At 40.3% G+C, this 15,000-nt stretch overlaps 1 protein-coding gene across 2 annotated transcripts in view; it reads right to left on the minus strand.

Moving 5' to 3' along the window:
* Positions 1-531: 531 nt before the first annotated feature.
* LOC137996763 (uncharacterized) overlaps positions 532-15,000 on the minus strand; it is a 22,184-nt gene continuing 7,715 nt past the window's right edge. For both annotated transcript variants that reach the window (XM_068842342.1, XM_068842343.1), the window contains 8 exons: positions 9,927-10,106; positions 7,180-7,362; positions 5,906-6,339; positions 4,128-4,296; positions 3,200-3,376; positions 2,553-2,980; positions 1,610-1,803; positions 532-829 (listed from right to left, as the gene is read on the minus strand). In XM_068842342.1, the coding sequence (XP_068698443.1) occupies positions 1,645-1,803; positions 2,553-2,980; positions 3,200-3,376; positions 4,128-4,296; positions 5,906-6,339; positions 7,180-7,362; positions 9,927-10,106 (1,730 nt within the window). In that variant the 3' untranslated portion in view covers positions 532-829; positions 1,610-1,644. The remainder of the gene's footprint in view (positions 830-1,609; positions 1,804-2,552; positions 2,981-3,199; positions 3,377-4,127; positions 4,297-5,905; positions 6,340-7,179; positions 7,363-9,926; positions 10,107-15,000) is intronic.

Here is a 15,000-nt window from a genome sequence, read left to right on the forward strand (position 1 = left end):
CCTTATTATGGCTGAGCTACGTGGCCTAAAAATGAAAGTGACGCTGTCTGTGACCTCCTTCCATAGGAATCTTCCTTTATTTCTTTTCTCTTCAAAAGTGATATAGCACTGACTTGAATCTTGTAAACCAGTGATTCAACATTGACATTCACCGTTCATTTTTATCCACAGGTGCCGCGGAGTACGTTTCAAAGTGGGAGGCTAGGTTTTGGTATGAATCACTAAAGTGTGAGGCGAGGGGGAAGAGGGGAACTGTGAGACAAGGGGGGAGGGGAAGGGGAAGTGTGAGACGAGAGGGGAGAGGTTTAGGAGAAAAAAACACCGTAGGAAAAAGGTGCGGAGGGTGGGGGAGGGGGGTGCCTCTCTCTCCGCGGCCCCTGATCCATACATGTAATATAATGTAGTTCAAGGACTTCAAACGTCAATTTTATGTCGATCAAGGGAATCTTGAGTCATATATACAATCATTTAATCATAAAGAAGTGCTTTTATTTTATTTCGCTCATTAATAATGAACTAAACTAACGCATGTCATGATTCAATTTTATATTTGTTTCAAGATTTTCCCAACTTGCTCACTTCTAATTTTTCCTTGGTTTCAGATAATCAAGAAATGAAATAAAAATCCCGGTACGTAATACCCACAGACTGGGCAAGGTCAGTAAACGAACATTTAAAAAACGGCCCATCAAAACAACCCATTGTCGCATTTAATTTTAACCCCTAGCTACAATGACGAAAACACAGCCAATAGTTTAGATATCGTAAAGCGTCGTATATATTGCCTTGACTCAGTTGAGATTTCCAGCACTGCAGTTCACCTTAATTCCTGCGAGAAAAAAGGTGAAAGAGATTGGAAATGAGTCGTTTTGTAGTTGTAAAGGATAGTGACTCACAAGTAATCTTTAACCCTTTCATTTAATGATAACATTTATTTATACCGCGCAAATTCAACTACCCTCAGTCAGTCTAAGGCTTTTTTATTTATTGTTTCGACAAGAGAAGTTCAGTTTAAAACCTAATATCATCTTTGTTAAGATCCTTTTGGGTTTCAAATCAGCCGCTAAGTTACGAACATATTGAAAGGAAAGTGACGCATGGTAAAGCCCCACTCTAAGACACTCAGGATAAAAACGTATATTAAAATGAACAATTGTTACTTATAATAAATTACCTTCTATATTTATGGCATTTGAAATGCATAAAAATCCGATTTAAACGGAAAAATGACTTCCTGAAAAATCTGCCATCTTGAATGATGCCACAGCGCATTATATATATATGATGTATTTTTTAATCAACTTGAAGATTGCATAACATATACATTGACGACATAAAATTCTACTGAAAACATTGGAACGCAAAAAATTCCCGGGAGGAGATCTATCGATTTCTGTTTTTAAATTAAGTATACCGGGGCGTATCTAGGATGTCAACCCTTCCTGGCGTTCTATATATGGGGACAGGCAATTTCACATCGGATTCCTTGACACGAACTAAACTACCACATCAATGCCTTGGGTTTAACTTGTAAATAAGAATTAAGAATGAAATATCTTATGATAAAATACAAATCAAATGCCAAATTCTCAGGAAAAGGTCGTCTTACCAAAAGAGTAATTTCATGGCTGTTCCTCATTATGTTTACACATCACACACCATCGCGGCGACTTTCTCTACACTACGAGTCAAGTCCTGATAGCTGGTGCAAAGGGTCATGTCCGAGCCAGCAATCTCGTACAACACTTCTTCCCGTATGTTGACTCTGTTGGCGCTCACTGTAATCAGTTTGACCTCATTGTTCTAGTAAAAAATAATGGTATTGCAAGATATGATGTCGAATATGTCGCATTCAGATAGTAAAATTTCAACGGAAAATGCTCTTGATCATGCTCCAGTAGCCAACCTCGCGTGAGCCTGATAAAAGGGAGCTTTAGCAACGACAACGGCGACGGCAACGAGAACGTCACAGATTTACGTATATAGTGAGCAAAAGCAGTAGGTCTGCACGCTCTGTACGTGTATCTTTTCATTTTGTCGATTTCTTTGTCGCCTTCAGCAAAACAACAACGTGAAATGACCAAATTTGAGGTTTCAGGGAGAACGTCAGCGCTTGAATCGTGCACCGTTCATACTACCTTCGTTCTTCGTTTGCCACACCTTCGTCACGTTAAAATGCTTAGAATGGTCGCGAAGCGATTACCATAACGCAAATTCACATTTAACGACGACGTTCTCTTTGCCGTTGCCGTCGTCGTTGCTGAAGCTCCTTAATATTAATGCCCAGCCATAGAGAGCTGCTTCCCTCTTTTTCCGAGTCCTAAGCGAAGTTTAGACCTGAGACAAGCTTTGTATAACCGTACTGCCTCTCTTAACAATGATTACGGTAGGGGGTGATTCATTCATAGAGTGCATTGTCTACACCATGTATCCAAATACACTCTATAAATGACACTTACGGAGGAGTTTTATCACCCAATATCAGACACTCTAGCACTTAGGTATTGGCCATTTCGAAGGAGCTAAGTTATAAAACTTGATTCACTCTTTACCTTCAATGAAGATATGGCGTTGTTTAAGCCATCACGATGCCCTTTATCTACAACTCCATCAGTTACGATAACGGCCACGTTCTTTACATCTGATCTGTCACCCCTCGTCTTGGTGAATACAGAACTATGAAGGTACTTTAAGGCGAGATCAAGGCGTTTGCCAGACTCGAACAACGCTGGAAGAACCCTGAACACTCTATTGACAGCCTCATTGGAATGGTAAATGGATTGATCTAAGGCAACGATGATGTCGACATGCTTGTTGAAGAGTACCAGACTGACATGGGTTTCATTTTGCGAGATGTCGATCAAGTTTAAAACCTGTTTGAGAAAGTCTCTTCCGTGACGGAAATGTTCTTCTCCAAGTTCGGTGGAGGTCTCCAGGACAACTGCAAGATCAAGCGCCAGATTTTTGCACTTTGCAGGGGCTGGATGTATCATGAAACACGAAAAAAAAATTAACTTTAAGCAAGCACAACTTGAACATTTGGTATACGTCATAATGAGAGCCTACAATCAGGTTGTTTTGTTTCTTTTCCTGGCAAAATACTGAAATACATGTATTTATATGGCTTGCGAGTCAGGGAACAAGGCCGGGCAAAATCCGGCAGTGTTTTCGCTAGGACGCGTCACGTAAATGTCCTTACCAACGGGACAGTAGACATCTCCACATGCTCGAACTTCAGAGAAATCTCCCGTACAATCAGCTCCTTTGACTCTGGGTGGAGGGGCCGTGCAGCTTCTGCTGCGAAACTGCGTGCCGGCTCCACAGGAAACACTGCAAGTACTCCACATGGACCACTGCGTGTAGCCACCATCCACAGCTAACGTTTAAGTAACAAGGAAAAAAATTCAAGTTAGTTAAATTTGGTCCAGAGCGAGGCTGCGCCCCGAACTCGAAGTCGAGTCCAGTCTTTTTTAGAGGCGTCATTCGGAAACGACATTTCTTCAGGAAATTTTCCTATTTCTGTCTTTCTAGGCCTTAGAGAATTTCTATCCATTCCATGGACTAAAATTTAAATCCAGTGACAATGACGAGAATTACATTTTGCAGATTTTGACTTTTTCCCCTTCGTTTCACGATTTCTCCCGGCAGTAATCAACAAGTTCTAGTTAATTAATTCGCTAGATTTCTCGTGAATTCGAAGGGTCTCGGAAGGTTGGTTTTCTATAGGATTATTCTATCACAGAAATGATCAGGATATTTGCCTACAGTGTTTTGTATCGGAAACGATTAATCTCACTGAGCAATAGGGGATCGGACCCGCTTGTCTTTCTTTACATCCAACACAACCAAGAGTTCAAAATAAAATACAACATCAAATAAAACATTTCTTGAAACTGAAGAACATCAGAGGAAAATAGCGAAAATACAAAAATGGATAAAAATGCGAAAAAGACGCCGCGTTTAAATCACTAGTTACTCCATCGAAAAACACAACCTCGGCACACTCATTGAAAATTGGTTATAAAAATCGCCTAAAAGTACAATCAACAACGTTTTTGTGAAGTCTTCACTTTTGAGGTATTCACTTTAACCGTTTACTGCTTTCCATCGTAAAAAGTAAGACTTACTGCAAACCATTTCTTTTACTTGTGGAACATAGCTCTTATATCCAGAATCCCCAGTACCACGTCGCTTCATGATAAGCACGTTATCTCCTCCGATTTCTTCAAGTATTTCTGGCCTTATAATTTTATCTCTTCCGTAACCCACGGCAACGATATGTACCTTCTTTTCTTCCTAAAAGTGATTAAAGGAGTTTTCAGACGAACCCGGTGTAAAAGTGTACAATGTAATGCGCTGCGATATATTTCACTCAGGTATTATAGGTAAATTGAGATGCTAAAATACAAAATTAAAAAATCCCTGTAATTGATATTATTCATTATAATCTTACATTGAAATGACTCATAGTATTGGAATCTGTTTTTCAAGAATGTCGTGTCTCTTAAATGGAAAGATTTTGCTTGCGTCAGATTTTGAACAAGACTACTACAGAGAAAACACTACGCCTACTTTCGATAGTAGTTTGTGTCTGGAATGGTTACTTTACCCACAGTATCTTGAGACGTATACGAAGAAGTGTCTTGCAGATCGTCCTCTCTCTCTATTTATATTTATATAATATCCCAAGTTATTCTCGCATTTTGATTGGTTCTTGCCTATGATCTGTTGGATGACAGACGCACGATTGACGTCACCACCAGCCTTTATGCGAATAAAGTTTAATTCTTTACTATATAAAACAAATAGATTCCATGTTGCTGTGCGTCTGTTCAGTAATAGATCACAGAAGACGTCAAAATGTGGTAAGAACATCATTGACACACTAGGTTATCGCCTCGTGTGCCAAGTTTTTGTTCTTACCACATTTTAACGTCATCTGTGATCTATTACTGAACAGACGCACGACAGCATGGAATCTATTTGTTAAATACTTCCGATAGTAGTCTGTAAAAGTGTCAGTCAAGGAGTTCCCTTGAACCAACAGCGTATCACCTCCAGGACGATCGCAAATGGATCACAGTGTAACTCGAGGAGAAGTTTTTGAAATAGAGTTAGGAGAGATTAAAAAAAAGGACAACTTCTGGAGAAATCGAAAATCTGTAACTGCCCTGAGTGGGATTTGAACCCATGCACGTCCCCCTAATCATTAGTCGAGTGTGATGACCACTACACTATTAGAACAACCATGCTGGCAATATGGCTGATAAATTTCTTAATGTGTTGCATTTTCCTCAAATTGGACTGTGAAGCCATTTGCGATCCTCCTGGAGGTGATACGTTGTTGGCTCAAGGAACCTATTTAACTGACACTTTACATTAATTTCCCTGGTCTGCCTGTGAATCACATGTTAATCCAGCTTTACCACATAGAAAAACTTGCGCGTAGGGAGTACCACGGAAAATGTCATATGTGGGTTGAGTTTGTTGGTTCTCTACTCTGCACTGAGAGGTTTTCTCCGGGTACTCCGGTTTTCCCTCTCCTCAAAAACCAACATTTGACCTGATTTGCGTTGATTGTTAATTTCACTTTACAGTGTCCCCAATTAGTGCTCCAGCGCTAAATCAACTAGACACTTAAATAAAGTTCCTTTAACGTCGTTGTTGTGCAGAGTACCGCAAAAATATGTGCTAAAATACGTGCGCACGCGCAGCACGATTATTTTTCCTCTTTTAACCAACGATATTATTGTTTTATGGCGTTCTCTTTGACGACCCCGTCGTAGATTTTGAAGTCCCTATTAGCGATTATGCAAACAAAAATGCAAACCATTTGTTAGTGGCGTTTTTGACACCTATGGTCGTCCAAATCGCGCAAATAAAAGCGATTTTAACAATACTTTACCCTTAATGAAGGAATCGTCGCGTTGAAGGGAAGAACATTCTTTGGTGGAAATGGCCTCCCATCGGTTAAGACAAGCAGGACATTTTGCTTTGAAGATCTTTCTCCCGCACGTGGGGTGAACACTTCAGTCAAGACCGTGAGAAGACCCCGGTCGATTCTCGTTTTCAGAATAGTGTTAACACTGAAATCTAGGAAATACTTCTTCAGCACTTGCTTTGAGAAAAATTTCCTCTCTGCAAAATTGAAATCTATGTGGCTGAATTCATAGAACCTAACGAGGGCAACATGTGTCTTGCTTTTTGATATTTTTAGGGTCTCAATGAAGTCCGGCAGAAATGTCCTCAACACTAACTCAAAACTCTTCTTGGAAATGCTAAGTGATTGGTCGAGGAGGATGGCAAGATTCAGTCCCTGCTGGCAGGGTTGTTTGTTTGCTGAAAACAAAAGAACCCGAAGAGAATTGTTTTAATGATACAAAAAAAAAAAAAAAAAACATGCACGCGTATCATTACTGAACTCCTCTGACGCTAAGCTTTTTGGGTAAGACCAGAAGCTCATGACCTTGAAAAGTTTAACTCCGGTTCAGTGCTGGGGTTTTTTCAGTTTAAAAATTATTTTCCTTATTTGGATGTAACGTATCTCGTGCATTTTCCCGCGCGTGAGGTTTCGATTTTATTTTTGTCTTTATTTCGTGTCCTAAAAGGCCCAGCTTTGTTCCAAGGAAACAAGTTGCAAGTTACACGCTTGAAGGTCATAGTGAAGAAACAATGATTCAAGTTATTATTATCATTTTTTTCAGGAGAGAATAATGGTAATTGCTTTATGCATCACAACTTTCACATACAGTCTCATGGCCGTTTACAATTCTCTGAGACGCGGTACATTAACGCCGGAAAACCACCCCCCCCCCCCCCCCCCCTCCGTTCCTTCCTAATCATCGGGAACAGTGTGCAATGTGCGGGCTCTTTAACGTCCCACAGAGTTGATTAACAAGAAAGGTTGTGAGACAGGGCCTACACGATTTACAGTCCTTATCTGAGAAGACTTAAACCATTTGCAACTATTTTGACATGGAGGCCAAGTGCTCCAGTATGGAAGTCCGCTGCTCAACCAAATGAGCCAGCGGTGTGCGGTTCATCGTTTGCTTGCTCCCTCTCAAAGAAAAAAATGATTCTCACTTGTGACTGATTGAGTAAAGCGAGGATCAATAAACAATTAATCAAGCTGTGCTTGTATGAACACAAATGATATGATAAGTTCATTCCACCACCAACCATCTCTGCAGTTTCCCGTATTACACTGTTTGGTCTGTACATCTGGCCCAATCACATCGCAGAATTGACCATTTTCTTGTTGAGGGGGGTTAACGCAAAGCCTATGGCGTACGGCACTTCCTCCTCCGCAAGTATGACTACAAACGGACCACTCCGTCCATTCACTGTACCCACCGTCGATGTCTTAGATTTAAAGGGATAAATGGCAGTTAGGAAAATATGAAGGTTAAGCAAATTTGCTCATCGATCATTTGGGACTGCAGACGTTCTCAAAGACTTATGGATTATCCATTGCCAATGGACACTGGGAAAATCCTGGTCCATTCTATTCAGTTGCATTGCCCGTAGACAAACTCAGACGTCACTCGGTGACAAAACAATTGTAAGTTACTTGGATGTGTTTTCACGCTAAATGACGGCTAGTATTCGTCTTGCGCTATGATTGGCTCCTCTAATAGATCAATTTCGATATATCAAAATTCAGTCCTAAACAAAAGGCATAATTTCCGAGGCTCTGGGGAATAAATATATGATATATATAGGCTAGGATAGGATAGGAAAAACTTATTTAGACACGGTAAACTCATCAGAATAATTAACAAATTATTCAACGACTAGAACTACATTATTTCAAAATTACTCTAAATAATCAAAAAAATATAACTATAATATCAAATAACAAAACAAAACCTGCTTCACATCAGTGCCGTGTGTAGAAATTGTAGATTTAACTTGATGAAAAGAATACGCTCGCAGTCAGCCTGGAACGTTCTAAGGGAATCAACCTGCCGCAACTCAATTGGTTAACTATTCCAAAGAACTGCCCCAGAATAGCTGAAGATATTTTTCATATAGTTTGTGTGTGGCTGTGGGATAGCTAGTTTGTGCTCCGTGTCCCTTAAGGAGTAATAGACCATATTCGTATTCTCGGTATTGGACTGGAACTACTGTAGCTTGCAATGGAGGCTAATGCGGGGGAATGTTTTCAAATGCAAATACTTTTTAATATATTCCCCCGCATTAGCCTCCATTGCAAGCTAGTTCCAGTCCAATACTGAGAATACGAATATGGTCTATTGGAGACGGGAGACGCTACTACGGTCAACAAATTTAGAACTAAGGTAATCGGGAGTAAGACCATTAAGCGACTTAAAAACCATTACAAACGTATGGATTGTTCGTGGAGAATCACGTTTTATCCATCCATGTTTTTGGATAAGGTTATCAGCGTTGGCATCATAGTTCGACTGAGTAAGTGAGAATACGCGCAGCGCGATTTTGAAGTTTTTGAAGTTTACTGGCTAAGGTTTTGCCGCAATATCCCCAGAAAGAATTGATCGGAGAATCTCATGTGGAACGAAAGACCTCACTCTCTTCAACGCTCCAATACCAGACGCAATTTTCTTACATAAATTCTCAACATGAACATTCCAAGATAAAGTCTGATCAATATGCACCGTCAATCATAAGTGACGGAGGGTTGTGAAAACGTGCTTAGCCTTTGCTTCGATCCGATCAACATAAACTCAGTTTCAGTTGCGTTAAGGGTGAGCTTGTTAGCAGTTATCCATTTTTCAACTCTATAGCAAGATCCTCATTTAAAACAGTGATTATTACTAGCAAAGGTTTTGTGTGTATCGTCAGCATACATTCGAGGTTCAGAATTTGATAGACAGTAAGGTAAGTAGTTAATATATATCATAAAAAGGAGTGGACCCAGAATTGTACCTTGAGGTATACCATAAGTAAGGAAATGGTTCCCAGAGAGAGAACCATTTATAAAACATCGTTGTTTGGGGCAGCCAAAGTATGATCTAAACCAATCGTAAGAAGTGCCATGTACACCATATTTCATAAGTTTAGACAAAAGAATATCGTGATCGACGGTGTTAAAGACTTTCTCTAAATCCAAGAAAACGACTGCGTTTACATTACCCTGGTCAATGTTATAGGCCCAACATTACTGTCAGTAGCTTCAAGTAAAGCAGTGACAGTGGAATGATAAGGGCGAAATCCCTACTGGTGTCTTTAAATGAGATTGTGTACAGTAAGCTAATTATAGAGTTGATCATAAATGATTCTTTCGAAGACTTTATTACTGAAATTGGGCGGTAATTATTTAGATCTGAATGAGTACCCTGTTTGAGCAAGCTTAAGGGGACGACTTTCGAAAGTTTCCATTCATCAGGGAAAATGCCAGAAGCAAGAGATTGATTAAAGATAGTCCAGAGTGATTCGGCTATTAAATCAGCACATTCGCGCAAGAGGTTTGCAGATATTTTGTCCAAATCAGTAGATTTTGATTAAAAGCGGAAGAACCTTGGAGACGCTGGTCGGTTTTATTTCGAATGTGCAGGGACCAGTCTCAGCTAAATAATCTAAATGTGAAGAATTTTCTTCATTGGCATGAATATTATTTGCTAAATTGGGTCCAATACAAGAAAAATGACAATTAAAGGCGTTAGACAGCTCAGGCGTTAGAGAATCATAAATAGAATTGCCACGGGGGAGCTTAATAACGAGCTTTCTAAGGATTTGTGTGAGTTTATTTCCCAGAGCCTCGAGACGATGCCTTTTGTTTGGGACTGAATTTTAATATATCGAAAGTGATTGGCCAAAAGACAAAATATTCCCTCGCCACAAGGCACTCAACTCAAAGCTTTTAATGTCTCGAAAGTTTTTTTCTTTCCTTTCCTTGATTCGACTTTTTTTGTTTGTTTGTTTTTGATTTGTTTTTGTTCCTTTACCTCCGCATGGTTGGCTATTGCAAGCGCGTGCATCTTGTGACGGCCCCAAGTCGTGACAGTTTTTGGCATTTGCGGATGGAACTGGGTTTGAACAGCTCCTCTGTCGGTTCTGCTGACCCCCTCCGCACGTTTGACTGCATGACCCCCATGAAGTCCATTCCGTGTAACCGCCGTGAACCACTGCAAGTTCAAGAGGAGGAAAAATCGTTTAATTTTCCTTGGTATGCAATAAACCAAAGTTGACTTCATAAACAATATCCTTAGAGTAGCTGCCAAACATTCCGAGTTACATATATAGTCTGAAATAATTGTTACTGGTCCTCCTACCTCCCCCCAGCCCCTTTCTCCAAGGAAATTGTCGATGCTGGGTATCGTGGTAAGTGGCGCGAGTTAAAATTTGAACGATTTTTGAGAAATAGACCATTTTACAGTTGTGGCTAAGTTACCAGGCCTAACAATGGAAGCGAGGCTGCCGGTGACCCTGTTTTGATACAAACCTTCACAGGGATGGCGCAGTGGTGAGAGCACTCGCCTCCCACCAATGTGGCCCGGGTTCGATTCCCGGACTCGGCGTCATATGTGGGTTGAGTTTGTTGGTTCTCTATTCTGCACCGAGAGGTTTTCTCCGGGCACTCCGGTTTCCCCTCTCCTCAAAAACCAACATTTGACTTGATTTACTTTCATTGTTCATTTCATTGGAGGGCCATTATGAAAACTACTGGGTGACCAGTAATCAATGTCTTTACCCTCGTTAAATAAAGTTATTTCTTTCTTTCTTTCTTAATATGGGCTAATTAGCGTTACAACAACACAAGATAACGAAGACAGAGTTGCGCGTCACTCTGACAGCTTTGTTTACGCCGGCGGTTAAGAGACATGATACCGGTTTGAATAAAATAAAGATTAGGTCGGCAACTCTTTACACCAATTGAAAACAGCGGAGATTTGCATTTTTAGGTTAAGAATAACCGAGGTGACATAATACTGCATGCTGCTTTTTTGCGTTGAATCATCCACTTACTACGTTTCTTTGCAAGCACTTAATCAAAGGAAAACGCGAAGAAACAAGTTGTTAATGTTAAGGTATCAATTATACCTTGCAATTAGGGAATTATCGTTAATCGGAAAGAAAATGCGAAAACAGAAAGTTTCATTTCACTCCACTGTCTCGTTGACAATACTCAAGTGTCGTTATGGCGGTCGATCACGTTTCATGGAGCTCCCGTACTTCTCTTGTGATACTGAGCCTGTTTTTTATTTCCACCTAACCTCGTGCGTTTTGGAGAAATCGTCCATTAGTTACTAAGTGTGTTGATGGTTTCGCTGAGGCTACAATTCAAAATGCTGCTATGCCAAAAAATTTTGATACCTTTACCACATGTTTGTCAAGACGCCATTCCAGCTCCCCTATTCTTCGGAAAGGCTTCGCTTTTTCGAGAATAAATTACTACCAAAACTCTGTCGCAACCTTTCAAGCTGTCTTGCTCCTGAGGGGCGGCGATGTCGACCCAAATCCTGGTCCTTGCGTCTCCGACCAGCATATTCTTAGTGAACAGCCAGTCTTACACTTCAATGGCCTCTCGACATTTTATGCAAATTCTCGAAGTATCGTGAACAAAAGGAATAAACTTGAACCTGACATTATCGTTCTAATAGAAACACATTTGGACAATTCTATTTCTGACAGCGAAATCCTCCCTAACAATTATTTGGTATTTAGACGGGATCGTAAATGTAGTGGACAAAATGGAGGAGGCGTGCTGATTGCTGTGCGGGGCCACATTACAGCCACTCGTCGCGAGTCTCTTCTGACTGAATCTGAATTTGTTTTTATCAATATTTTCTTCTGTGATAAACGTGTAATTACTTTAGGAGTCTTCTACCAACCCTCCAACGAAGAAACGAAGCCTTTTGAGGAATTTCAAACTGCACTCCAAAAATTGGTTTGAGAAATGGTTTGGGCTAAGTTTTTTCTCAGGAAAAGAAACTGAAGTCCAAGCATAAGATCGACAGAGACACAGTCGAACGGAAATAATTTTTCATTCGCTGTTTTTTGCCAAGGTAAGTGACGTTGTGTTTATTTCATTCGAAAGCGAGCTTGGACCACCAAACAGCCTTGTTCTTCAAGCGTGTAAGTGTAATTTATGAAAAAATTGTTACGAGCCCTCCGTCTCGTTTTTGTGATAACAGATTTCATGCTATTCCATCATTATCTCCTCTTATATTATGCCCATCGATATGCGCTGCTCTGACACAGTTTGCAACCTTGTGCACGATATTTCTTATCTATAGAATTAGCGAAGTCTAAAAGCGGAGCTCCCTGGTTATTTATTCTTACTGCCAGTAGGGTTAGTGAAAATAAAAGGTTTCGAATTGTCCGCGTTTTGATGTTTCCGGTTGCTGCTTTAATAATTAAATCATTTTCTTTGCTTTCTTCTAAAGAAAAATTAATTGGCTAACTAGTGAATTCCACAGTAAAATTTACGCTAAAAACCGATATCGCATGAATCACGAAGCGATGAGTACGATATCGGCTGTACTGTCCAAGCACAGTGTGGAAGAAGGAGTCCAAGCACAGTGTGGAAGAAGAAGTCCAAGCACAGTGTGGAAGAAGAAGTCCAAGCACAGTACTAGTGTGGAAGAAGAAGTCCAAGCACAGTGAGGAAGAAGAATCTCGTTCATCATGTTGATTTTCATGGCGCCAGCTTAACGCGTGTCTAGGACTTGAGGCCACATTAAGAAACCTTAAAATGTCTGTGCTTGGTTTCAGCCGTAAGATTGATCGCGATTCCAGCATCGACAATCTCTTAATCGGGCAAAAAGACATCTAAACCAAAAACGTATAGAGCGACAAAATATAAACAATTTAGATAAGTCAGCGAGTCGATTTCGTAATGGACTGCTTCTCAAAGAGCGGCGCACGTTTGTGTTTTATGCATTAGAGTTGCCAAAAACGCTTCAATAACTGTCGCACGGCAAAGAAAACTAACGGTTCGTGTACTGAAGGGGAGTTTCTTTTTTATCATTAATGACGATTTTTAAGCAGAAAAAACAGGGAAGTTTGGGTCACCAGAAAGTAATTAAAGTTACGCTAAGCATCTTTGGCGTGAACCATGCTGGATGATTTCTCAGCTCTCAATGATGTAGAATGAAATATGACAGGAACGAAGAGAAAAAATGTGAAATTCTCTGAAATTAAAATTTAGAAAGTGGTAAAATTGGTCTTAAGGATAGTTCTGCAGTCCACAAGAAGCTAAATAGAAATGTGTTGAAATTGCTCGAGACAGAAAATAGCGAACCGGGCCCGGTTCCACGAAAGTCGATTAACTTAATCCAGGATTAGCGTAAACTTTTGTTTCACGTTTTCGACTTTTTGTTGAAAGTTTCTTTTGCTTATTTTTGTTTTTCAAAATCGACGTCTTCTCGTGTAAAGTTCTGCCAAAAATCTGCGTTGAACAGCATTTGGCAGTAGAGAAATAAAATGCTTGGTTAGTTTTTAATCTGGGATTAGCGTTAATCGGCTTTTGAGGAACCGGACCCCGGTCACTAAAGCTTGTTTCTGACTTGTGCGATAAACACAAGCGTAAGCAAAATGATGAGCTTGCGACGTTCACACAGTTAAACAAGCCGAGACAAATTTGGCATACGAAAGCGTAGTAACGTCGGAAAAGATCTCGTAAGATTCAAGATGGCGTACGAATCGTTGTGCTTGTGCAAACTCACGCCAGTTCCCACTTGTGAAATATGCACAAGCGTGAGATAAGTATAACCGCAAGGAAAGGAAATAGTTCCCTTTCTTGCGCTTTACGCTTATGGTTATTTCACGTTGATTTCAAGGCGGCCCCCACACATTTTTTTCTCACGCTTATGATTTCGCTTATGCTTGTGCTTATTGCACAAGTGGGAACTGGGCTTAACCTGTCGAAAATGAGATGCAAGATTTTGCTATCGAACTGTTCGGAGTGATCGGGTTTGTTCGGAAATCTACTGTCTGCTAACTCCTTGTACATTTGATGGACAGTTATTCCATTGCAAAAGAACCCAGAATATGTGATAAAAAGTGAGTTGAAAGATGAAACGCTGTACTGTCCCAATGAATTTGTCCATGATTGTAGGTACTGGTCTTATCCTCGCCTGTCATTGAGGGAGAGAAATGTCGACCCCTAGACCATATGTAGCAGATCCCTTTTCTACGCCCAGGATGTTTGGAATACACATCGTGGTCATTTTGTCATCAATATGGCACGTACTTTTACCAATGGGTGGTTAGGATGCTCGCGCATGCGCATTTGCTGACTGCGAAATCTGAACGCTGTTTTTCTTGAATTCGTGGTTTGAACCTGGAGGGTTTTAGTGAGTTTTTCATCACAGAAGTCGAAGCACAAGGATTCTCTGACAAACAGTGTCTTCACCATTGTATGCATTATTGCTCTTTGCGTTGGCGTTTTGGAAAACCGTGTCTTCTTATTAAATTAATTTGACTATTAAGGAAGTATTTAGTCCATCGAACTTTAAAAAGAAATGCAAACGTGAAGAGCATATGTAATAAAGGAACTTTATTTAAGTGTCTAGTCGTCTTCTAGTGCTGGAGGACTAAATGGGGACACTGAAATCAACAAACTAACGCAAATTAAATCAAATCAAATGTTGGTTTTTTAAAGAGAGGGGAAAAAAGAATACCCGAATAAGAACCTCTCAGTGCAGAGTAGAGAACCAACAGTCTCAACCCACATATGACGCACATATGAGTCTGGAAATCGAACCCGGGCCACATTGGTGAGAGGCGAGTGCTCTGACCATTGTGCCATCCCTGAACCGTTATAACAGCGTGAAGTATACACAGGGTAGTGATCTTTCCAGCGGATTCCTAAATAACAAGGACCTGACGTACATATGGCTGTAAATTTGGCACTTTTTAATGAGAAACATTTGATAAACTTAATGCCTTATCGCCCTTTTATTTCCAGCAACGACCAAATTTGGCAAGCACTTGGGTTTATTAAGTAGCAAGCGCAATTTTTGTCGTTTATATATTGAAAGAGGAAGATTCATTATCGCGTTCATGGCAGACAGC

The sequence above is a fragment of the Montipora foliosa genome, chromosome 3 (genome assembly GCF_036669935.1).
Source record: "Montipora foliosa isolate CH-2021 chromosome 3, ASM3666993v2, whole genome shotgun sequence".
NCBI classification, from domain to species: domain Eukaryota; kingdom Metazoa; phylum Cnidaria; class Anthozoa; order Scleractinia; family Acroporidae; genus Montipora; species Montipora foliosa.